This window comes from Schistocerca serialis, chromosome 5, assembly GCF_023864345.2.
Source record: "Schistocerca serialis cubense isolate TAMUIC-IGC-003099 chromosome 5, iqSchSeri2.2, whole genome shotgun sequence".
NCBI lineage: Eukaryota > Metazoa > Arthropoda > Insecta > Orthoptera > Acrididae > Schistocerca > Schistocerca serialis.
Genome location: NC_064642.1, coordinates 531,433,224 through 531,460,500, shown reverse-complemented (window position 1 = coordinate 531,460,500; position 27,277 = coordinate 531,433,224). Strand labels below are relative to the sequence as shown.

The window sequence follows — 27,277 nt, the reverse complement described above, 5'->3', positions numbered from 1 at the left end:
GCTGGATCATGTCTATCTCTTCTATTAATCCAACCTGGTAAGGGTCCCATACTGATGAGCAATACTCAAGAATCGGACGAACAAGCGTTTTGTAAGCTACTTCTTTCGTCGATGAGTCACATTTTCTTAGAATTCTTCCTATGAATCTCAACCTGGCGCCTGCTTTTCCCACTATTTGTTTTATGTGATTATTCCACTTCAGAAGTTAATGTATCAAATCTTATGTACAGTATCTGACTTCTTTAGGAAACGTCAATGAACGGTGCGTCAGGAATACTCATAGCAGTAACTGACGACTTATTGCGATTGGTGGATGGATACCGTGCTGAATATTTATGACCTTGTATATTGCAGAAACACTTCCAGTGTGCTTCGCAACGACGTAAACGGCGCACGCTGCGTCCCTGTCAAAACTTCACCCGCACGCAACGCATGAATAAAAGACGGCCGACACCTTTCGAACTTGCATCGCATCGATTCGTTCACGGGCCACTGCTCAAAGCATCCCGGCGGCCCATCACTTGCTCCAAATAGCGAAACACGGTAAAAGGAGAGACTGCAGTATGGAGTACAGCACGAGTCCATTTGCCGCAGTGACGTGTCCGACAGCTGTGAACGCACGTTGTATGCGTCGATAAAATTAATACAGCGCGTCGAATGCGACGCAGACCGGCGGCCGGACGTACTCACGGTTCGCATACATGGCCATCAGTGACCGAAAACGAGCTAGCGCGGCTAACAAGCTGTTATCGGTCTCGCTTTGTTTGCACTGGTGTTTCGCTCCCACTTGCTAGTTTTGTGTGTGTGTGTGTGTGTGTGTGTGTGTGTGTGTGTGTGTGTGGTTGGGGGAGGGGCGGGGGAGGGAGGATGGCGGGAGGGAGCTAGTGAACAGTTGTTACTGCTCCCACGCACACGGTAAGCAGTATTACATAAAATTTTGCAACAGTGTATTCTGCGAGTGCGTATATTCGTACATTTTGGGAACGCTTTATATACGTTTCAGTACGCTGGTAGCCTTACTATTAACTAGACTGTGTTAAAATTTCAACAATGCGCTTGATGAAAGAAAGCAACTTACGGTTCATTATCTGCACGAAAAATTTATTTCCAGCCGTCTTTTGACATGCGGCCCGCTATAAACTCCTCACTTGGTCAAACTTTTCATTTCGGAGTGCGACTTTCATCCAACGTCCTCAACCGGTTGTTGGACGTATTCCAAATCGGTCTTCCCCTACAGTTTTCTCTCTCCACATTTCGCTCAGACACCAAGGAAATTACTCCCTGTTGTCTTAAAACACATCCCATTATCCTATCCCTTCTTTCCAGTGTTTCCTCTCTTTTTTAGCCGGTCCTGCAAAAAACCACCTCATTCATTACCAGTACTCCTAATTTTAACAGTCCTCCTGTATCGCCGTATTTCGAACTCTTCGTGTCCCTTTCCTCCAGTTTTGCCTCAGTCCGTGACTCGCTACCATACATCACAGATGGAAAGTAATGATGTTTGTTTCAGGGCGTTCAACGCAACGGTTATTATCGTCGTCCTAAACGCTTAGTGATAATGTCTTTCCTCGTAAGCACTCTCTTTGGGACACTTTTCCATTATTGTTTGGCAGTCACAGTCACAATTGTTTTATTTGATATACTGAAATGGATAGTAAAAAATCATGTATGAGAGTTTGCATGTCTACATGCACCTTCATGCCCAGTTCTTGCACTTAGAACTGTAGTATAGCAGAACATAAAATACTAAGTAATGTATTAGCTGAAAAGCTTGTACAAGTTATTCCCTACTATATGTAGCTGACTACTTGTAATAGCATGGGAAGGGGCAACTACTTTGAGGACAAGTAAATAACGAAGTTGCTCGCTTCTATTTGTTGTTCCTACTTCTTACATAGTGTATCCATTTCGATACAAATAATTACAACGCAGTAGTAAGATCCGACAGTGTGGGAAATCTATGGCCGTTAACTTTGAGCGTGGTTCGCTATTGTCAATGGGGGATGGCCGTATATCGTCGCTATATCAGAACTTTATACTAGCAGTGAGACACATAAGCAAATAATTTAATGACAGATGAAGTAAGGCAGGATCTGTTGGGTCGAATCCTGAAGCCTAGTAATATTGTTAGAAAAAATTGGTCTTAACTTCAATAGAAATCCCTTTTAATTTTAGAAACGCACAATATATGCAAATGGCGGCCAAATACGAGTAACTCACTGAATAACTTCAGAATCTAACGACAGTGCAAAATTTTGCAATTCCTCTGTGCCGACACAGCATTTACATCTAGCAGCATGCCTTAAATATTAAGTACATCAGCGCAATAAACTCCGGAAAACCTGACGTGTCTCAACGAATTAAGTCGCTTATACGAGATCTCCTTACTAACTGAACTGCTTCTGAAGATTGAAATCAGAGCCCTGAGACTTGAAAAATATCACTCGCGCCCAAGATTACTCTAAGTAACGCTACACCGAAGTAACATTCGCAGCGTACACACCGCCTATAACCTTACCGACTACAGACGATACCAATACGGAAACCCTCAAACACTCCAGATCCACGACGGATCGAAGACCTCGTGCCCTCCTTGCACCTTTATTTAACCGTTCGGACACGTGACCACTCGATTCAGAGCAAATACTTCCTTCTTGACCAACAGCCATAATTTTCACACTAATTTCCCATAAATACTTGTGATGAAACTCTCAGAAAATCTCTGCAGTCAATTTACGACCTCATAACAAAATTACTTATGCATTACTTCAAGACTCTTACATAAATCTCAAACAAATAAATCTCCACATTCGGCATTCGAGTCGAAACACTGACTTGACCTATTTGTAAATAAAAACTATAGTTAAATAGTGTCAAGTTATTGGAATATTAAAGAAGGAAACTCATGCTGATGCAACCACTTGTGCGTCTGAAGAATTCCATAGCTATGGCACTACTTATGTAAATAAATTTTTATGTCACTATTTATGTAAATTGTTATAACATTTTCGTATACTTAATTTAAAAAATCTGTTCATTAATTGCTTGAATTATCCTCTTTCAAGTGATATGTCAGGAGTGTGACTTTCGTGACGGGTTCAGTTGTTACAATTTATTATAAATACTGATGATAGCCTTTTAACTACGTAGTAAATACGTGTCTGAAGCTTTATGTACAAAGAGCTTGTCCCCTTTCCTCGGTTCCAAAGCTCTTTCGTTTCTTCCTAGCTTTTTTTTAGTTTATTAGTTTAGAGAAGCCAGGGGCTATCTATGATAACATAATAGCGACAAACTTCTTTGCCAAGACCGCCAATAATGGTCTTTATTCTCGTTGGCCGGTTTCGGTAATCAAAGTCACCATCTTCAGATCTCGACGGGCAGGTTATTGCATATATCTTAAAACAGCTGTGAAAGCTCTCTACATAATGAATTATTGAGAATAAAAGTTGTTATTAGCCATCTTGGCAAAGAGATTTATCTTATGTCTTTGTAGCATGTTTGTAAGGGGTTGGATTGTTTGTGGGAAGAGACCAAACAGCGAGGTCATCGGTCTCATCGGATTAGGGAAGGATGGGGAAGGAAGTCGGCAGTGCCCTTTCAAAGAAACCATCCCAGCGTTTCCCTGGAGCGATTTAGGGAAATTACGGAAAACCTAAATCAGGATGGCCGGACGCGGGATTGAACCGTCGTCCTCCCGAATGCGAGTCCAGTGAGCATGTTTGTGAGGCTTTTACGTATTTACAATAAATTTATACTAGTGACGACACTCCAAATCACAGGCTCCTCCATCTTATAAGGGGAGGCCACGACGTTACTATCACGGATTTACTTCAGACTTTGTGCAGCGTTAGTAGTCCGTTAGGACGACATAATGCTCAAGTCGTTAGGCGTACTCCACAGGCGATTTCGAGAAAACCGCAAGAGAAGATTTGCACGTCAGTGATGTACCACAGCGTTGCGAACCTGAGCTCGAGATGGTGACTGACTGCACAAAATTTTACTGAATTTCCCATGTTATTTTGCTGTGCAATAATTTTTATCATTACAACAAATATTATGCTACATTTAATTTTAAAGACAAGTTAAAAACTTTATCGGGCGCCCTCACCCTTGTTCACATTTGATTGATAACGAACGAGAAATTGCTTCTCACGAAGATGCTATTAAATTACACTCAGTCTTACACTGCCAGTTTTCGGCAACGATATCTGTCAGAATGATATGTTACGCATGATTTGCATCAAAATTGTCGGGAGAAAAAGCTATGTTTAACCTTCCGAACTCAAAAGATTCCTTGTGCATGCGAGAAAATGGCATTCCATCGATGTAGTAGACGCCGTTTTAATTTATGTTTTCCGTGTCTGTCTGAAAAATACTTTTAATGTCGAAAGCGCATCCCGCTATTAATCGTACATTAATCTCATATTCTGACATTTCATCTCTTTGTTTTATTGAATAAAGCTATTTTTTATCATTATTTATCGATGTTTCGCTTGGTCTTTCCAAGCCTGTCCCTCGTCCACGAAACTTATGTTTGTAGATGGAAGCGTCCAGATACAAAGCATTTCATGGTACTTACCAGACTGCAAGTATAACGAATTTCGGAAATCAGGCATACAGTTTCAGCAAAAATTGGCGCGTTTGGCCGTTTACTTGTTGCTAAATGTAATATTCGCTGTGATGACAAAAATTAGCAAACAACTCGTTAATATCAGAAATTCAATAAAAGTTTATGCAAATAAACGTGTCTTTTCAACGTATTGCTTTTCAAACGTTCGTATGAAATAATATGACTAATGTTTCAAAAACGTAAGTTAAAATAAGCGTGATCGGGACTGTCTAGCAATCAAGCAATTACGGAGCTCGACCGCTGCCATGTAGTGCGCATGATCGAAACGCAACGGTACATCTCTTGTGGTTTTCTGGGAATCACCTATTGGCACATTACGTTGTCTTAATGTACAAAATTTGAAATAAATCCGTCATGCGAACGTCATGGCCTACCCTTACTAGCTCGTTCCACGACCATGCTGCCTGAGCAGCCCTCTTCCCTCCCGGGAAATCTCCGATGACCGCTTTCAGATGCTCCCAGTTCGTCTGTCGCAGTTCATCTGACAGCATCCCACCCCAACAGACGTTCAAGTCAGCACACAGACTATCTGTAGGATTCAGTCCGCCCTGCGGCAAGCGAACCAGTTACCTGTAACGTTACAAAGTGTTGGTTGACAGTTCTATACCTGCATACTGAAAGTTCTTTCTAAGTTGAGTCTAACAATTGTGTACCAAAAGGGAAATGAACGCGCACTGAGAATTGTGAAACTGCCATTCCGATAACCGTGCCTGGCTTGATCACTGACTGCAGAAGACTGTACCAGCCACTTTAATTTATACTGAAATAACACAACCAATTACTTGGCAGTAACTCAGACGAAAAGGAAAGTACGTTCTGCGTTTAACCTCCAATCGTCGATGAACACATTTTCTCCTTAACGGAACCACCTCGGCATCCGCCTTAAGCTATCTAGGGATATCAAGGAAAACCTAAATCTGGAAGGAGGAACAGGAGTTTCAGCCGCTATGCTCACGAATACCAGATCCGGGCCTTACCATTGCGCCACCTCTCCCGCTATTTCAAACATTAGCTGTATGTGTCTGTAGCCGCAGAGACGCTCGCGCGCGCGTGCTTGCGTTCGTTCGATTAGGGCTAGCCTATTCGAATCAAAGCGAGGAGATCTGGCGGTACACCAGTCCATGACGACCAAATTTTGCTCCAATGCTCTGGATTAAACATAATTTCTCTCTGCACTCACTCGTGGAACGAGAATATCTGATAATGAAGATGGTGATTCGTTCGTCTAGTTGGAACGTTAAGCTGTCGTCAAGCTTAATGTCACCAGACAGGAGTAGCCTACCTGCTGACACTATCTTCTCATTTCTCTATTTCGTATTATTTAGAAGACTGTTTCGAGGGGACAGTGTGATTGAATTTAAGCTAATTGTATTCATACCTAAACTGTCATGCTACTGTGTGGTAAATGTACGATGTAACTGTATTCAGTTCCTTACTCGAGCTGAAATGAAAACCGATGTGAATGTCAGAGAAGCTGAGTGCAGATACAATTCACACTGACTAATTTTCGTCGAGCACAATGGCGGATACTGCATTTTTCCTGTCGACTCCGCAAAAAGTCTAGCTTCCTAGTTACCTAGCTACCTGTCTAACGTTTATCATCACTGTAGCCTACTGTTCCTCTTTGGTGTAAGTGAGCATTCCCTGTCAAGCCTTTTCACCTCGGGGGAAAAAAGTGGTGCAACTCACTTGGTACCAAATCCGGACTGTGCAGAGGTTGGTCCATCCCTCCGCATTACAACTGACGAGGTTCAGGCTACACCGCGAGGTCGGATATCATTAAGTAACACCTTACGACCGCACGCCATTCCGTTTTTTGATCAGATTTGCGTAGCCTTCGCAGTCTCTCATAGTATGCAGTCACACTCTTCTTCATGGCGACATTAAGTCTTGTGACTTTAGTGTATTCACTGTGAAGTAATTACTTCACTTAGTCGTAATTTCCAAAATCTCTGATCCAAAAATGCATGTAACCGAGCATTGAAAACCTTAAGCAGGATTGCCGAGCGAGAATTTGAGTTCCCTTTCTCCAGATTAAGTGTTAGCTTTTTGAACCACTGTGCTATCTCCCTCTGTTATACATTGTCTCTTCCATAGCTGTCTAAACAAGATCTTTGTGTTAACCAAGGAAGATGAATTCAGAAGAGCTGCTATTAATTAGCACCATTCTAAAATATTACTTGTATGTACGATAACGGAGAGCTGCGGTTTCTTTCGAGGATGTACACAATGGTTAAACTCCGAACCTACGTCTTCATCGCAGATGACTGAAGACTCCATTCTTTATCTAATGCTGTAAAAACAGGCGATGCCTGCTGCACTTGCAATGACACTAAGTAGGTGGCCAAATCACAAACTACAGTAATTTCTCTCTCTACTGTTTCAGCTCACAATCAATACACGGATTAAATTGGTTTCTGCGCGGGATAGCCGAGCGGTCTCCGCGCCTTGCCACGGTTCGCGCAGCTCCCCACGTCGGAGGTTCGAGTCCTCCCTCAGGTGTGTGTGTGTGTGTGTGTGTGTGTGTGTGTGTGTGTGTGTGTGTGTGTGTGTGATTAAAAAGTGTTTAAGCCTAGGGACCGACGACCAAATCAGTTTGGTCCCATAGAAACTTACCACAAATTTAAGAAAGAAAATGGTTTCTGGCACTACTGTTAGTTACTTACACTTTCTTATTGAAAACATGTAGCCTTCATCGCACCAATGAAGTACACAAGGATTTTTGAAACTTTAAAACGGATACTGTAACAGTAGCTCAGAAATACTGATCAATTTGCCCAACGTTAGAATACTGGTATTTTGTTAACAGCGTACATAAAGCGTAAAAAGACGGCTGACGTGATTAGACATGATTGAGTTTAATCTATGAGAGAAAAATTATGCAAAAAGTATCTTACCGGTAGCCGGAAGACACACACGTCTAAAACACCGTGAAAATGTAATTACAGATTTGCACGATCTAGTTTTCAAATGGAACGTCAGAAAAGTATTTTTTGCCTCCTGTGGATATCGTATTCATTAAATGAATAAAAAATTGCGCAGGTGCACGTGAGCTGTCATTTTCCACTTTCCATAAATGGGTGGAAGAAGTGTTAACATTTATGCGTAGTGCAGTAGAAAGTACCCTTTGCCATATTTACTGAACTGTGGAATATTGATTTGGTTTGATAGCTTGGAAAGCACTGGGAACTTATTTTTGTATTTTTCGGGGCAAAACTGCTGGACACCAAATTCTTCGAGAAATTATTCATGTCTACTGAATGTGCTCGTTCACCATTTGCAAAAATATCTTCCGCGAGAGTGGCTAAAACCTAGATTTACATATAAAAACGCTGTCCACAACCAGGAAAAATAAATGTCTTGATCACATGGGAAGTTTCGGAATAATTTCACTTTTTCCCGGCGGTGCATTTTTAATGCTTTGCTGCTCGTTAATTTGTTGGGCTGTCTTCTCCTCCCTCTTACACTCGTCTAATCAGCAATGCGAATTCGTTTACATTATCGTTACCGACTCGTTTCAGCTAATTTGCGATGTTGCGACTGTGTCTGACAGAACTCCGACTTACCCATTATGGGGTTCTATGAGACATTACAGGTTCAGACCTATTTATTCAATCTTAAGGAAAAGGTGGAGCACTAGTGCGGATGCATCCATTGAGTATCTGAGAGTTAACGCCGTCCTCGGTGCTTTATCGACAGCCGTAAGCTATGAGCTACAAAACATGGAATTTTCCTATACAACATTTGAGACAGCGACGGTACAAATCCCCGTCCGGCCATCCTCGCTTAAGTTTTCAGCGATTTCCTTAAACTGATTAAGGCAAAAGCCGGGCTGTATCCTTTGAAACGGCACGGCATATTTCTTTCCCCAGCCTTTTTTAATCCCAGTGTGTGCTCCGTCTCTAATGACATTGACGTCGCCGGGACGTTAAACAGTAACCGTCCATCCTTCCTCTACACAGCCGACAAAAAACTGTGCCAAATGTGAGCTCATCTGTCATTAACACTACGTATTGTCCATACCAAGTGACAGTCACTTGTCAGGGCAACGTAATGGAAAATTAGAGATCAGCAAGATGAAAACAGCAAGATAAAAACGCTTTGAATGTCATATTGTCTTAATAATGTCGCAAGGTGTTTGCTAGAACAGGGAAGCATTTCAAAAAGCTTGTAACACTAACCTGTTTAGAGAGTCGAGGTAAACTAACTACAGGACGACTTACGTAAGATATTTTTAAGTATAATAACGGACAATATCCCAGTAGCACAAGCTCAGTGTCAAGTGGAGTAAAACAATCAAAGTTGGCGAAATTACTAACAAGATAAAAACTATGAAAAACTGGTTTACAAATACAGCAGTTACAGTTTCCAGACCTCTGCGAGTTAAAACAGGACATGAAAGAGAGAATAATTTAAACGGTCGTAAAATAAAACCACAGCACTATATATGCTGCTGTTCAAATCTCACTGACCTGAAGAGAGGTTCGATACGGTCGACAGTGCCAAATACTATGTTTTTTTAAGGCGTGCTAGCGCATACAGGAAAAACCACAAGGAAGAAACGATGTACTGAATTTACACGGCTCAGTCTAACAGTGAAAAAGAACTGAATTAAAATTTCAGCACCAACAGAAAAGACGACGTAAGCATCTCAATGACACAAACGCCAGCAGTGAAGTTCATTCCTCCCAATATCAGAATCGTGTGATATTAAATCGGAAATTTCAAGTATAGGTTACAACAGTTCAGTATTTAGCGCAGGTATCCGATATGGCATATTATTGGAAGAAAATACACTCCTGGAAATGGAAAAAAGAACACATTGACACCGGTCACACGCACGGCACAGCGGACACACCAGGAACCGCGGTGTTGGCCGTCGAATGGCGCTAGCTGCGCAGCATTTGTGCACCGCCGCCGTCAGTGTCAGCCAGTTTGCCGCGGCATACGGAGCTCCATCGCAGTCTTTAACACTGGTAGCATGCCGCGACAGCGTGGACGTGAACCGTATGTGCAGTTGACGGACTTTGAGCGAGGGCGTATAGTGGGCATGCGGGAGGCCGGGTGGACGTACCGCCGAATTGCTCAACACGTGGGGCGTGCGGTCTCCACAGTACATCGATGTTGTCGCCAGTGGTTCGGAAGGTGCACGTGCCCGTCGACCTGGGACCGGACCGCAGCGACGCACGGATGCACGCCAAGACCATAGGATCCTACGCAGTGCCGTAGGGGACCGCACCGCCACTTCCCAGCAAATTAGGGACACTGTTGCTCCTGGGGTATCGGCGAGGACCATTCGCAACCGTCTCCATGAAGCTGGGCTACGGTCCCACACACCGTTAGGCCGTCTTCCGCTCACGCCCCAACATCGTGCAGCCCGCCTCCAGTGGAGTCGCGACAGGCGTGAGTGGAGGGACGAATGGAGACGTGTCGTCTTCAGCGATGAGAGTCGCTTCTGCCTTGGTGCCAATGATGGTCGTATGCGTGTTTGGCGCCGTGCAGGTGAGCGCCACAATCAGGACTGCATACGACCGAGGCACACAGGGCCAACACCCGGCATCATGGTGTGGGGAGCGATCTCCTACACTGGCCGTACACCACTGGTGATCGTCGAGGGGACACTGAATAGTGCACGGTACATCCAAACTGTCATCGAACCCATCGTTCTACCATTCCTAGACCGGCAAGGGAACTTGCTGTTCCAACAGGACAATGCACGTCCGCATGTATCCCGTGCCACCCAACGTGCTCTAGAAGGTGTAAGTCAACTACCCTGGCCAGCAAGATCTCCGGATCTGTCCCCCATTGAGCATGTTTGGGACTGGATGAAGCGTCGTCTCACGCGGTCTGCACGTCCAGCACGAACTCTGGTCCAACTGAGGCGCCAGGTGGAAATGGCATGGCAAGCCGTTCCACAGGACTACATCCAGCATCTCTACGATCGTCTCCATGGGAGAATAGCAGCCTGCATTGCTGCGAAAGGTGGATATACACTGTACTAGTGCCGACATTGTGCATGCTCTGTTGCCTGTGTCTATGTGCCTGTGGTTCTGTCAGTGTGATCATGTGATGTATCTGACCCCAGGAATGTGTCAATAAAGTTTCCCCTTCCTGGGACAATGAATTCACGGTGTTCTTATTTCAATTTCCAGGAGTGTATATTTCGCAGGTGAACACAGGTGAAATAAGGCTGCTGAAAAATTTTACTACTCGCTTATTAGAATACGTTACGGGAAGGGTATGTTCGCAGAAACGGAATTTCGCCCTTATGGGCATTTTCAATGTAATCCAAAATGTGCAACATCAGTATCAATTGCGATAAAAAGATTCTGGCGTGAAATGTTGCTGTCCCTTTCAGAACGGTCAGTTTCAAATTCCGCCAGTCTAAAATTAAAAACGTTGCCTTCGGCAGAATTAAATAGCCCAGTATAACACAACGAAACAGCACGCAGTTTCACGGTTAAATATGATAGCGAACTATTGTTTCATTCGGCCATATGCAATTAAACGGCTGGGTATGACGTGTGCAGAATACCACCATAGTTCACAATCGATGTGCACATGCAGCTTCTTATCCTCTAATTAATTGAGTATTAGATAGATTAAAACGTACATCTAACAAGAACTTTCCTATTAGGAGCCCAGAAGAAAATGAGGCAGGGAATGAAGTCATGGTAAAAATTCGGTTTTGAACTTATTAAGGTCACCATCATGGCACTATCTTGAAACTAGTTTACTCAGTCTGCAGAAATCAAGATCGGGTGGGCCGAGAGGTAATATTAAACTCGCCTCTCCTCAGCAAGCGTCTTGTGTGTTAAACGTGTATCTGTATCGCTAGATCAGGGACTCTGTAGCACTTAAAAGCTTTCTACATTTCCCTGGAAGGAAGAATGCGCACTTCTCCCGGAACACTGTTGAGAAAATTCAGAAAACCGCATCTGAAGCTTACGACAGAACGATGCTACTGTCGCAAGCGTACATCTTGCGTAAGGACCACGAAGATAAGACAAATTAGGGCTCATAGGAAGACACATGAACAGTCGTTTCTCTCACTCTATTTGCGAATGAAACAGGAAAGGAAATGACTAGTCGTGGTTTATGGTATCCTCCAGTATGTAACATACGGTGCGTTGTGGATTATATAGATGTACTAAAAAGAGCATAGGTAACGTATACGACCTAATTAAAGTAAACCTAACATTGTTGGTTGTATAATGCTCAGCTTGCTTAGTCTTGTCACACACCCGGCGCTTTCCGTGTCAGTACCGCTTACCGCTTCCCCCCCCCCCCCCCTCCTCCTCCACGGTTGGCCACCCGAGACTGCCTAGACTCCATTCCAGGAAAATATATTACAGAAGAAAGGCGAAATAATAGCCGATAGTGGAAACCGGGACTTCGTCAGCAGAGGCAGCGACATCTATTAGGACAGCCGTGGGCGATAACATTACGAAATTTAAGAATTTAAGCACGCCTTCGGTTAAAATTTGCGGCCTGAGAGGCCGTGGTCGATGTATAAAATTTCCACCTGACGTTTCGTCTCCATCTGCGGGCGACATCATCTGAGGTCGCGCGGACGACCTCAGAAGATATCTCCCGCAGATGGAAATTTTATACATCGAGCACGGCCTCTCAGCTCGGAAGTTTTAAATGAAGACAACACCGGCCGTGAAAGCCTACATTGTAACATTTAAGCACGATTTGGCCGTAAACTGCAACTACGCGTCATCTGCCACGAAATATGTATTTGTTAACGAATTAACTGTTACTGTCGGCTCACTTGAGACTGCAGTACAATGATGTAAACGAAAGAATGTGTGTGTGTGTGTGTGTGTGTGTGTGTGTGTGTGTGTGTGTGTGTGTGTGTGTGTAAAACAATGCAAAGCAATAAATCGCGACTGTTTGCTGCTTCTAATTATCCTGTATGTATACCACTGTCCGTGTATCTTCAAACACTTCAACAACGAATAAATTAGAATGAAAAATGTTCCTTTCATAGAGTAAAAAAGACGAATATATCGTTGGCAAAGTTAGGGATGTAAAAGTAGGGACTAGATTTTCGGTTTATCTGGCAGCTTCAAAGACATCTAAATCAAAACTTCTTCACATATTCGCACTTTTTACTGGTTAATATTAATACCCATGTCATGTAATGCAACGCATTGTGTCAAGCACATGTCACATTTACTACGGCTGGTGGATCTCCTCAATTTTGGCTCAAGATCAAGGAGTTTAGTCCATAAAACGCAAGACGGAGGTGTGCTAACACCTTGTAACTAACAAGGGAACCTCCCCATCGCACCCCCTACAGATTTAGTTATAAGTTGGCACAGTGGATAGGCCTTGAAAAACTGAACACAGATCAATCGAGAAAACAGGAAGAAGTTGTGTGGAACTATGAAAAAAAGAAGCAAAATATATAAACTGAGTAGTCCATGCACAAGATAGGCAACATCAAGGATAATATGAGATCAGGAGCGCCGTGGTCCCGTGAGCAGCTGCTGCACGAGAGGTACTTGGTTCAAGTATTCCCTCGAGTGAAAAGTTCAATATTTTTATTTTCAGACAATTATTATCTGTCCGTCCGTCAGATGCGATCACTTTTTTGGGAGTGGTTATCACAACCACAAGAAAACCTAAATCGGGCAAGGTAGAAGAATCTTTTTACCCATTCGCCAAGTGTACAAGTTAGGTGGGTCGATAACATATTCCTGTCATGTGACGCACATGCCGTCGCCAGTGTCGTGTAGAATATATCAGACGTGTTTTTCTGTGGAGGAATCGGTTGACCTATGACCCTGCGATCAAATGTTTTCGGTTCCCATTGGAGAGGCACGTCCTTTCCTCTACTAATCGCATGGTTTTGCGGTGCGGTCGCAAAACACAGACACTAAACTTATTACAGTGAACAGAGACGTCAATGAACGGACAGATCATAGCTTTGCGAAAATAAAGTAAAATTTTCACTCTGGGGAAGACTTGAACCAAGTACCTCTCGTTCCACAGCTGCTCATGCTAACCGCAGGACCACGGCGCTCCTGAGCGCATACTATCCTTGATGTTGCCTATCTTGCGCATGGACTACTCAGTTTGTATATTTTGCTTTTTTTCATAGTTCCACACAACTTTTTCCTCTTTCCTCGATTGATCTGTGTTCAGTTTTTCGAGGCCTATTCACTGTGCCAACTTATAACTACATCTGAGGGGGGTGCGATGGGGAGGTTTCCTTGTAAGAGCTCATTGCGCTTGGTAAGTGGGCTTAAATCGTAAAAAAGCGCGAGTATGTCAAGATGTTTTGATGTAAATGTCTTTGAAGCTCCCAGGTAAGATGAAACCTCTTCCCTTCTTCTACAGCCATGATTCTGCCCACGATATTTTCACCTTTTTGTGCTACGATAAGAACATTTTTCATTCCGGTACACAGCTTTTACTCTAGCATAATTTCGACATTAGATTGCCACAGCTTGGCGACCTATGCATATTTTTGTTGACTGTGGCGACGAATCATCCGGTGTAAGTTCTTTTTATTGTCTTTCGAACCATGTTTTTATATCGTGGCAATGGAGAAAGCTTTCACAAAACAGGAAACAGGACAACCAGTAATTGCATGTATTTGTCTACCTTCGTACAGAATTTGCACCAATTCGCACAAGTTCGAAAAGTAGAAGTATCGTTTCTGCACGTAAAATCCGAAAGAAGCTAGATTTTTGAAAGCGAGTTTTCAATTCTGTCTTAAGAATGAATTTTATTTATTTGATTCACTCTGAACCGTTTCCGAGCATTCAATTCACGTAGGAACGAATTACACGTGCTACATTTAGCTGAACTTTAAACCATCGTATCTCGACAACGGATAAAGATTGTTCGATAAAAAAAATACTTTTGACTATCTTTGTGCAATGTTTACCGATTCGTAAAAATTTAAAGGGGGGTGCCCTTCAGAAATCTCCCAGAACGTGTTGTTTGCATGTGTTTGCACGTGAAAGCAGAACAGTTCACATACAAATGATGCCATTAGCCGAGTTTTAATTTCGGCCCATTTAAAATCTTTTTAAAAAGGAAGTGATCGATTCGCACAGTTTACCTGGGTGACAGTTCCGGTTAGTCGTAGAAACCTTACTTAATATACTGTAACACAGCCACAGTAAGATTTTCGAACGATTATACGAAATGGCCGGTGGTCCGGGATAAACCAACAACTTTTCGTTTTATGTTCCTAGCTCAAATAGGAGCCGAACATCAATTACCCTCCCGCTTCATACCGCGATTCTGTGCTCTGCCTTTCATACACATTTGTTACAGCGCTTCCGCGTTGTAACGATACATGGGTAGTAAATGTTCGCTGGACATTAATTCCAGATGAAAAACGCTCGAGAAAGTTTAGGTTATTTAAATCGAACGCGGAGAGAAAAAAATTCAACAGTGTCGCCGCGAAAAATTACATTCTCGAATATAGATTAGGTGTTCGTGCTACACACTGCACCTAGCTTCCTATGACAATGCGTTTGTCCTATTGCTTTCTTTACGTACAGGGTAATTTTATTGTCAGTTAAACAGCTACCGAAATTCACTTACAAATCGTTTGCGGAATGTCAACTATTTTCAATGTAACAATTCCTGTAATTGAGTACCAATTTTCAAGGATGGATGTATTCTTTCAATGCAGGCGATCAGTGCTCTAACATAGGGTTAGTACAACCGTAAATTAAAGATATTAATGACTTCTTTCAATGAAACGAGTTCTTGCATTCACTATAGAAATCTGATACTCTAAAATCTATTTACAAATCTATTTTTGTTGGTGAAAGGCAGGAAAAAAATTACTTGTACGTCAGCCCCTCTACTTCGCTCCTTACGCTAAGCCCATGGAATAAAAAGCCCGTAATACGAAGATTTGCATTGTGCAGTTAATGAGCATTCTAGAATTACAGGTACCTGTAGTAGAAAGGGTAAGCTCACTGATAGTTTTACAGAAGGTTAGTTCTTAACATTCCCGAAGCCAATTTCTGATGAAACGCTCCTGTTTCACGATTTAGTCTCAGTATAGGAATCTGTATCTACTTACACAGGCCCCAGGCCATGATGTAGTGCTTGATGGAGGGTGTATGGAACCAGTCTTCTCGTTTTCGTTTCCTACTCCATTCGCATCCTACCCTCTGTGAACTTTTTTTTCATGCGCCTTACGCGAGGTATACGCTGGTGGTAGCAACGTGGTCGGTCGGCTTTCTTCCGACTACATGTTCGCGAAATTTTACCAATAACGTTTTCATGGTAACTAAGTCTTATTAATCCCAGTTAAACTTCCTGATTACTGTTGCGCTTTCTTGTTTGGTATACCGATTCTTTACTATCGTAGTAATTGGTCTTAATTCCCAGAGTATCTATCATGCTCTGTGACATGTACTACGAACACTGGAAGAATACTCTGGAACAGGTCGCACTTATCTTGTCTGCGGTTTTATTTAGAGAGGCGCTGAAATTAACAAGAAAACTTCCAGGAAGTCTTTCTTCTCTAACATTGATTTTATGGAATTTTCCCATTTCATACAGCTTTTTATTACCCTCAAATATTCAATGAGACTGGCTCCAATTCATCACGAACCTTGTAGCAAATATTATCGGAAGCTCTCGCTTTATTATAGGCATTCTCTTACATTTAAAGGCAGCTACCATTCGCTACACCAGGTGTGAAGTTTATCCTAGTCTTCCTGCTTCTTTTCGAGAATAAACCATTCTTGTCGCTTAGTATATAACTATACTGACATCAGATCTACGTCTACATCATACTCCGCAAGCCACTTAATGGTGTGTGGCGGAGGGTACTTTCGGTACCACTATCTGATCCATCCAACCCTGTTCCACTCGTGAAAAGTGCATCGGAAGAATGATTGTCTGTAAGCCTCTGTATTTTGCAAAAACAGACAATGTCTTATGGGATAACAGCAATCAGTGATTTTATAATGTTACTTTAAATCCGTCTTGATTGCAAATTTTTTTATTATTATTCATATTATTATTCATATGACCGGTTTCGGTTCATTCAGAACCATCTTCAGATCTGATATTTAAGTTACAGGAGTAACCCGTCCAATTCAGCAACTTTCACATGCTACGTCACATAAAATTTTATGTGACGTAGCATGCGAAAGTTGCTGAATTGGACGGGTTACTCCTGTAACTTAAATATCAGATCTGAAGATGGTTCTGAATGAACCGAAACCGGTCATATGAATAATAATATGAATAATAAAAAAAAATTTGCAATCAAGACGGATTTAAAGTAACATTATAGCCTCTGTATTGTCACCAATTTCTCGAATGTTCTCCTCGTGGTCAATACGCGAGATTTATGTGGGGGGGGATTTTATATGTTGTCCGACTCCTCCTGAAAAGTGCTTTCAAGAAATTTCTATAGTAAATCTCTACGTCAGACACAATGCCTCTCTTGTAACGTCTACCAGCGGAGTTTGTTTAGCATTTTCCTAACGCTCTCTTGCCTGCTAACCGATCCCGTGAAGAAACGCGTCGCTCTTCGTTGGTTCTCCTCTATGTACTCTAGTAGCCCTACCTGATAGGGATCCCATTTAGATGAACAATACTCAAGAATCTGGCGAACAAGCGCCTTATATGCCACTTCTTTAGTGGATGAGTTACATTTCCTTAAGATTCTTCTGATGCATCAGATTCTGGTATCTGCTTATCCTACTATCTGTTTTATGTGGTCATTCCATTTAAGATCGCTGTGGATAGTTACGCCTAGATATTTTACGGCAGACGCTGTCTCCAGCTATTTGTCATCAGTAGTGTAGCTGTCCAGTAGTGGATTTCTTTTCCTGTGTTACATTTATTTACGCGCAGGGTCAACTGCCAGAATCTGCACCATTCATCAATTTTGTGCAGGTCGTTCTGCAGATTCTTACTATCTTCTGGCGTTGCTACTTTGGTATAGACAACTGCATCATCTGCGAATAGAATTAAAAAAAAAGAGCATCCGACGTTTTCTACTAAATCATTTATATATATTGTAAACAGCAACGGTCCTATCACACTTCCTCGTTGTACTCCGGATATTGCCTTTACATCTGTCGGTTTTGTTCCGTTAAGAGCGACGTGTTGAGTTCTATTTGCAAGAATGTCTTGAATCCAATCGCAAGTCTGCTCCGATACTCCGTAAGCTCGTACTTTTTCATTAAACGGCAACACGAGACGGTGTCAGATGCCTTACTGAAATCAAGGAACACGGCATCAACCTGAGCGCCGTTGTCCACTGCGCTGTGGAGTCCCTGGAGGAACAGAGCTAGCCGAGTTGCGCAGGATCTCTGTTTGCGAAATCCATGTTGATTTTTATGGAGATGTTTATTTTCCAAAAACGTCATAACTCATGAGCATAAGAAATGTTCCATAATTCTACAACAGATTGACGTTAACGATACAGGTCTGTAATTGTATGGATCTGTCTTACGGCCATTCTTAAAAACGGGAATGACCCGCGGTGTTTTCCATTCGTTTGGTAGCTTTCGTTGCTCATGCTGTCTACGATAAGTTATGGCTAGAAAGGGAGCAAGTTCTTTCGCATAATCTTTATAGGTAGCCTTATAGGTGTCTCATCTGGTCCTGAAGTCTTTCCACTACTAAGCGATTGTAGCTGCTTTTCAATTCCGCGATCGGCTGTCTCAAAATCTGCCATTTCAAGGTTCGCACGACGATTGAGAGGAGGAGCAGTGTTACGATCTTCCGCAGTGAAACAACTCTGGAAGAACGAATTCAGTATTTCGGCCTTCTCTCTTTATATTCCGTTTCGGTGCCGGTGTAGTCGCTGAGAGAATGAATAGATGATATAGATGATATACTAACGTTTCCCTTTATAAGTCAAAGATTTATATATTATAAGATTTATATATTATATACATGATTATGATTATTGTTATTAACGTTTAAAACCTTTCGAAGCGACACAGGTGACGGTGAGAGTAGTAATTCAATATAAGACACATGGGAGCAGCAAATGTCGGGAGATACGGCGAAAGTGGATGACGAATGCTGAACATGGGACGTCACCAGACGATGTACCTCGCCGCACGTGCAGCGGTTGAGCCCATCTCTATCCCATCTGGCCATCCTAACCCAAGTCAAGTATTCACTTTGGTGTGTTACTACATAAGGTCTGTAAAAAAATAGGAAAGAAGAAAGAAACCCAAAAGAAGAATGGATGTTGGTTGGGTACAGCGAAGGCAGTAATATTGTAACTTTTAAAACAGATCACACTTACGAAATGTGTTCGAAATTTGCACCATTTGCTTGGATGTAAGTACTGCATCGCTCCATCATCCCTTCATGGACGAGCTGGAAAATACATTTCGTATTGCGGTGTGACGTCACATGTTCAACATTTGACATCCACTTTTGGAGTATTCCCCGACATTTACTTCCCCATGTGTCTTATTACTTGTCTCAGGCGTAATCTTACGTCGCCACAGTTTTTCTTTTTTAGATGTTACTGAGAATCACGCTGAGTGTTTAAAAATACGTATCCAAATTGCGCGCGTATTCGATATCAACGTTTTGACTAAATATCGACGCAATCGGCAAAGAACTTCCGGAAATATGCAATTTTGACAAACATTTACTGGTACATCTTCAATTACATGGAAGTTTTCTGAAGTCCATTGCGGTTATCCACGAACGAAACTGTAGGACTGTATGCAACAGCATCGTCAGTGAATAAACTTAAGGGCCCCACACACGCACCAACCGACGTACTTACATATTGGACGTATGTAGGCGGTTTGACCGACGGACGAACATCCCTTGTCGGGACGTCGAGTGGGTAGAACCACCTGACATCCGATACGCCACCATTTCCTCCCAACCCCCCTCCTCCCCCTCCCCCAAACAAACTGTGCCGTGTGTAGCGCTGTCGTGCCAGCCGTCCTACCAAAGTTCGTCTCTCGTCACCGCACGGGGTTAAATGCTGTTCTGATACGTTGCAGGGTACAAGGCGGACAAAACTCCAAGGGCAGAGTTCGTGGAGAAATTTAAAGAGTGCAGACGTTTTTGGCATACGTAATTCGAGGAGTATAGCAATATAGAGGCAAGAAATAAAACATCTTCCGTACTGGTTTCGTATGTCATTTAGAAAAAAATAAAAGCCCGTTGACCTCCTGCTTTTCTGTTAAATTTTGTTTCCGATACTTACAGGAAAGAAATCTAAAAACCGACAGATCTACGTTTAATTGACGTTAATCCAATAAACAGTCTTGCTTTATTGGTACAAGGGTTAAAAAAATCAAGTCTGTGTCGAAGCCCGCTGCTATGAAGAGCAACATGTGGGATTTGTAGGTCATCTTTTATGCTACATAGATAAATTAACAAAGTTTACGTGAACACCAATTTTATTTATTTTGTTTTATCATGATGTACCTCCTCGGTCAACTATAAATCACGTTGCATGTTTCAGGAACCATTTAGTTGATTGTGGGAATACAACAGCACTGAATCTGAAGTAATCTTAACTCCTGCCAATGATTAGAAATTATAATGTAGGCTGTAAGTTGGCGAGAGAGGCTTCTCCTTCCAACTTATAGCCTCTCTCGTGGCTTTATTCTTAATCGTTAATAAATGGTTTGATGTTCAGCAGCGCCGAAATGCATGTTTCGTCCGTTCTTAGATAATTATGAAAGTTGTCAGGTCCCAGTTGCTTAAGTAGCAGTAGTAGTAGTTTTCAGTCCTGAGACTGGTTTGATGCAGCTCTCCATGCTACTCTATCTTGTGCAAGCTTCTTCATCTCCCAGTACTTACTGCAACCTACATCCTTCCGAATTTGCTTAGTGTATTCATCTCTTGGTCTCCCTCTACGATTTTTGCCCTCCACACTGCCCTCCAATACTAAATTGTCGATCCCTTGATGCATCAGAACATGTCCTACTAACCGAGCCCTTCATCTAGTCAAATTGTGCCACAAGCTCCTCCCCAATTCTATTTAATACCTCCTTAGTTATGTGATGTACCCATCTAATCTTCAGCATTCTTCTGTAGCACCACATTTCGAAAGCTTCTATTCTCTTCTTGTCCAAACTATTTATTGTCCATGTTTCACTTCCATACATGGCTACACTCCAGACGAATACTTTCAGAAACGTCTTCCTGACAAATCTATACTCGATGTTAACAAATTTTTCTTCAGAAACGCTTTCCTGGCCATTGCCAGTCTATATTTTATATCCTCTCTACTTCGACCATCAGTTATTTTGCTCCCCAAATAGCAAAACTCCTTTATTACTTTAAGTGTCTCATTTCCTAATCTAATTCCCTCAGCATCACCTGGATTTGACTACGTTCCATTATCCTCGTTTTGCTTTTGTTGATGTTCACCTTATATCCTCCTTTCAAGACACTGTCCATTCCGTTCAACTGCTCTTCCAAGTCCTTTGCTGTCTCTGACAGAACGTGGTTAAATTTCTTTCCTTGCCGTTACTTTGCCCACAGGTTTCTCTCTGATTTTGTTGCCTTGTTATCTCTAAAAAAGCCAAGGAAATTCACTCGTTTCTAAGTAAAACCAAGAGGGATCTCGTAGAACGTAAACAATAAACTTAGGATAAACAAATGACGACAGCACAGCAATCGCTCAGTGCAGTCGGTCGAGACGTCTGCAGGCTGCCACGAAATTTTGTCGGTCGCGATGTAATTCGATGCGTGTGCAGCGACCTTTAGTGTTGCAGTGGGAGCTACGGTTCCGGTTACGACCCGGAGTTTGCTAGCTGCGCCTCGGACGAGCCAGAAAGTACACACAGCGGCCAAAGTGACCCACGGATTGGCGTGCGTCGGCCGGGCTGCTGCGCGGACGTCAGCGGCAGCCTTGGGAGGCAGCAGATGCGCTCCCGACAGGCAGGCAGCACCACCCACCAGAATAGCTTCGCGGTACCCGCCGTTGCTTTCGGCAGTGTGTTTGATTGGTCTGCCGCGGCGCGCGCCTGAATGGAGCAGGTGACCAGCTGCGGCAGCGGTCCACCCCGGCAGTGGTCGCGCGCTGCCCGCCCTTGGGGCGCCGCGGTAAACAGGTCCAGGCGATAATTATACCACGGCTGACGCGACAGAGGAAAGAGTGGGGCGAACGCGGTTGCGACGCACCCAGGTGCCTTTTGAGAGAGCCGCTGCGTGGCCGGCAACCAGTGTTCCGACATCCAGTTACATCTACACCGTATTGAACCATTCCCTTGCATTTTTCGTAGTTTATGTACGGCATATATACACAATACGCATTAAAATACTCGTCAAAGAGATGATCATCTAAAACGTTTTATGAATTCCGTTTCCGATTTTTAGTTTTTCGTCGAAGTGCGTTACGTACGGCAAACACCGTTTGAACATGGCACGAAAGTAAACATTTGGCTACGATACAGAATAGTCTTACCATCATCTTTGACATTTAAATGCGTTGCCTTAGCAAACTCTACCAAATTTTCACCTTTCGACATAATCTACACCTTACACTACACTACAGATCCGTCATACAACAACCAAGATTTAATAGCGGGGCCCAAAATCACAAGCCAAAAACAGCAACAAAATTAAATTTATTTTACGTGCAAATAGGCAAATGACTGTTTCAATTACCACGTACGCCGCATCTTTTTGGTCATTCAGTACTACTTAGACAAACACTACTTGTTCCATAATGTACTGGAGACGTTTTTGTGTCCGTACCTGACAAAACATCCAACTCTAGGTACGGCCACAACGAGTCACGTAACTGTACTTAAGAGGGTAGGACTTCAAACGGGCCGACTTGGAGCAGGAGAAGCACCACAGGACACTAAGTTCCACTGTCTATACTTTTAGAAGTAAATTCATAAAACTGTCAGCATGACCAGGAAGGATTCAGGATTCACACTCGTAGCAGCGGAAGTTCAAAAAAACAACAAAATAATTTATTTTTACATGTGCAATTTCATCATTTTTTCACTTACTATTGGCTGCATTTGTTGCTATAGGTACACTTTTCTTCACAAGTAAAAGACTGTTCGATGAATTTTGCACAGCATACAAACCATACTTACAAGTGTCAAAATCTAGAACCTATTTGATTTATGAAAAAATGAATGAGCTGTTACGTTTTAAACTTTTTGTTTAGCAAAAATCAAATTTGTAGTTAATTATCTCAATTTTTACCACAGTTTTTAATAGATCTGGAAAATTATAGAGTTTCATACACCTGTAAGTACGGTTTGTATACTGTGCAAAGTTCATCAAAGAATCTCTTACTTGTGAAGAAAAATGTACCTATAGCAACAAAGGCAGCCAACAGTAAGTGAAAATGACGAAATTTCACATGCAAAAAAATTATTTTGTTATGTTTTTGAACTTCCGCTGCTACGAGTGTGAATCCTGATTCCTTCCTGGTCATGCTGACAAAATTTTATGAATTTATTTGTAAAAGTATACACAGTAGAAAATAAAATGTCCTGTGCTGACTCTCCTGCTCCAAGTCGGCCCGTTTGACGTCCTACCCCCCTTAACTGAAAATCGCAATCTGTGTATTGTAACAAGCATCATTAACCTTCACGCAGTATTAATAGTGTTTTTATTGAATTTATGGTTACCTGCTACTGCTATACCATTTTAAAGCACCACTTCCTGGTCTCAAGGCGGCATAATGGAAACATGTAAAATGAATAAAAAGCTGCTTGATGTGAAGAGAGGGGCTGCACTACCATTAGACGAAATTCGAGAGACGATAAGTCTACAGTCACTGAGACGACGTAACTTTAAAGGAAAGGGGGAGGGGGGGGGGGGGAAGTAACTGCTTACGAGCTATATATTCTGTCCTTATGGTCAGTGGCCCTTAGGCAACAAGACCACATACCTAATAATTTAATAATTTACCCACCCAGAAAGGCAATCATATACAATTACCAACGTTAACAGTCTAATTCCGTCAGATGCGCTTGGACAGAAGCTATAGCTAATGTTTATCGATCTGTCGACATCGCAGTCATTAGCTCTAGCTGACATGGAGGCTACGCAAAAGACTAACCAATAATTATGTTTGAAGAACCATCTCGGAAGCTAAAATGCAGATCAGTATCGCACGGAAAAACGACAAACTCGGTCCCATCAAACCCGGTAATAGTTACGTTAGTCTCTCGCATTTTTTCGTAGTTTATATCGGAACTATGTTCATGGCATGCATTAAAATACGCGCGAACACATGTCCGCTATCTAAGTTTCCCGAATTTACCTTGCAGTTTTAGATTTCTTGAAAGAAAAGTCCGTTAAACATACCAAAGTGTGTTATGGGGTGAACATAAGGACATACACTACAAGTCAATATGTTACCTTAACTTTTATTTGACATTCAATCACAACCTATCGCCTCCAAACATAACCTAAGCCTCAGGCTACAATGCAGATCAGTGGCATCACAAATAACATTTCACGGGGCGGAACCCACTTCCAGTGTCTTAATCACTACAAAAACTCAAATCCGCTCGACAGGCTTATGATGCAAACAATGCTTTAAATTATCTGCATCTGAATGAGTATCTATGTTGCTATATTGTTTTGGTCCATACACGCGAAAACCATTCAAGATTAGCGTGTCATTCACTGAAAATGCTACTTTTGTGGCCTAATGGATGGAAAATAACCTCGACTTGAGTACGTCCAATGCTCCGTCGATTTCTGAATAATTCACATGTTTGTGTCACTGCTTTGTCCTAGAATCTGTTCGTTATTAGGCGCCTTTGCCTTTCTACAGCGCTTCGTGTGCCGGTACGGATATGATGCCGGGACGTAGGGATTTCCGATTGTACGTCGAACCATCGGACCCCCATGAAACTGGGTGGATGAATTTGGGCCTAAAAAATACACGAGAAGCCCATTTTGCAAGCAAACCAACGTTTCCAATTTATTTGCTTTACCTATGTACAGGTAACACGCAAGCATCGGAATTTCTCATCTACTCACGTGGACCACATCGATCCGACAGCAGTACACTCCAGATGATGCACTACGTTAACACTTCGACGCAGGGTTTTTTTCCGTTTTTGAACACCCACATAGGCTTGCAAACACCCGCTAACATATCGCCCCTAGCCGCTTTCCCTCCAATCTTTTGCAGCAAAGAAAAATTTTTTCCGCTCGCGTCAAAAGCAAAGCAAAACTTGGCAATCATCTACACATCAGAAAAACGCCCTAGAAACAACACGCCGGCTCGTTGTGGGAACCATCGTGCCGTGGATAACAAGCGACCTCGTGATTAAAACCTGTCTCCCTTCGGCTGTACAGCGCTCGTTAGTTACAGTTTCAGCAAAAACGCTGTTGGCCAATTAAGATCTCTGGCCTGAATCCAAATCGAAAAAAAAAACGGAAAAATCAACATCGGTACAAAACTTTAATGGCTAGATTACAAACAGCAAGGTAGCACGACATACATCAAAAATGATGATAAAGTATCTCCTTTGTATACGTTCAATATTGCAAAGTTTGAAGTAAATGCTGCTACGTAAATGTTACGTCTTGCGCAATAAAAACCAACTTATAAGACAATTAACGTTCATTTAGAAAAGTCAGACAGTTTTCTAATGTATGATTCAAAGTACCGTGTTTACTAAATCTGAAGACTCGTACGGAGACGTTTCTGTCAACCATAACGTAAATCAAAGTATGACTGGCAGCTGGCAGTTAATAAAGTCATTTCATTGATTTCGGAACAGTTTTCGTTGCTGTTTTCTCATTAGAACTTTGTTAAAACTAATATTTACCAACAGACTAAGCAGGTCATTCATCCTTTATTTATAAAATTAAAGCCAGTGGAAATTAGAAATTGCTTTGTCAGTCCTCTGACAAAAGCTTAAAGCCATAACCGTTGTTAGCGCATACAGAGTGGACAGGAAGCGTGTAGTGAGATGCAGACGACACACACTGAACACAAAATACACTACTCACTGTCATCGAGGGCGAGCAGACTGCCGGTCGCAGCACCTCCTGGCACCAACGTGGCCGCAAATAGGCTGAGTATCACTAAACACCACGGTGTTAAGGACAGCGGCGACCGCAGGTACACGAAGGCCATGCCAAGATCAACAACAGTAGGGTTACTAGTGGTGCCGTTGCAGTCAAGACTCCTGCTAGTGTTGCGAGTAACGGTTACAGATGCGGAACGGGAGCTATACACAAACGACTCCTTCGGCGGCACGAGCCTGACTGGGCGAGACAGCCGTGGCCAAGGTGTGCGCGCGCAGCTGATCGTTGCAAGGCCGCCACTGGCCCGGTGGGCGGTGGAGGGGAGGGTGCGGACGCTGGCGCCGCCTCGCGGGGGCTCCGCGAACCTCCCTACCTTGCGCGGGAGGTACTCCTAAACCGCAGTCTGCCGAAGGGGGAAGTTGGGCTGAATTTCACATCTCATAGTACAAACTGTGATACACGAAAATCAGTACAGTAGAAATCGAGGCGGGAAGCACGGGACTCCATCGTTTCCGTCTTCTCAAGTTTTTCTTCACCGTACACTTATTAAAAGGCGCGAATCCAAGGGGTTGGGTGGAGGTACGGTGGTGGGGGAGGGAATGCTCAATGGGGTTATGACGCTCCCCAGCCCCTTAAAAAAATAACAGGCGATGTATATGCTGGGTGTTTCAAAATTACACCGACAAACTTCGAGGGGACGTAGCAGATGTATTCAGGAACAAAATGTGAATAGGAACCCGTGACTGGACACGTCATCCAAATACGCTACAGAGCGTCGAAATTATAGCGCCGGAGCGTGAGTATCCAAGTATGCACAAGGTGATTGGGTGGTGATGCTACAAACTGTCAGGGATGATGGTGAAGGATAAATATATCAGTTTCTTGAGCCAAGGGATCCTGGTCCGGGAACTAACAAGTCGAAAGGTGCAATCCAAAATTATTTTGATACCTCTGACATTGGAATACATGTACCGTTACTGTTGTTGCTAGCACTCTAGGGCAGGCAACTTTGAGAGGTGGTAGTATGTACAGAAACGAGCAGATATACAAGCTGTCATACACACATCAAAAAAAGTTTTGCATCACCTCAGTTCCAAGACTTCCGGAACCTGTACAGAAAACTGGAATAGAGATCAACATAAATATCATTTCCGCCCTTTTTATTCCTCTTGAAAACCACACATTGCATGTTGTACTACCATACAGCGAGACCTTCAGACGTGGTGGTCCAGATTGCTGTACATACCGGTACCTCTAATACCCAGTAGCACGTCCTCTTGCATTGATGCCTGCCTGTATTTGTTGTGGCATACTATACGCAAGTCCATCAAGGCACTGTTGGTCCAGATTGTCCCACTCGTCAACGGCGATTCGGCGTAGACCCCTCAGAGTGGTTGGTGGGTCACGTTTCCGTAAACAGTCCTTTTGAATCTATCTTAGGAATGTTCGATAGGGTTCATGTCTGGAGAACATGCTGGCCACTCTAATCGAGCGATGTCGTCATTCACAAGATGTGCACGATGGGGTTGCGAACTGAAGATGAATGCCTCGCCAGCATGCTGCCATTATGGTTGCACTATCGGCCGGAAGATGACATTCACGTATCGTACAGCCGTTACAGCGCCTTCCATGACCACCAGCGGCGTACGTCGGCCCCATATAATGCCACCCAAAACAGCAGGGAAC

The 27,277-nt window shown here is 42.9% G+C and overlaps 1 protein-coding gene across 3 annotated transcripts in view; it reads right to left on the bottom strand.

Moving 5' to 3' along the window:
- Positions 1 to 25,834, bottom strand: part of LOC126482401 (very low-density lipoprotein receptor) — a 623,117-nt gene extending 597,283 nt beyond the window's left edge. For 2 of the 3 annotated variants that reach the window (XM_050106518.1, XM_050106519.1), the window contains exon 1: positions 25,574 to 25,833. In XM_050106518.1, coding sequence (XP_049962475.1) covers positions 25,574 to 25,700 — 127 coding nt within the window. In that variant the 5' untranslated portion in view covers positions 25,701 to 25,833. Of the gene's footprint in view, positions 1 to 25,573 lie in introns of all 3 variants that reach the window. The other variant, XM_050106517.1, reaches the window with a different exon arrangement.
- Positions 25,835 to 27,277: the final 1,443 nt, after the last annotated feature.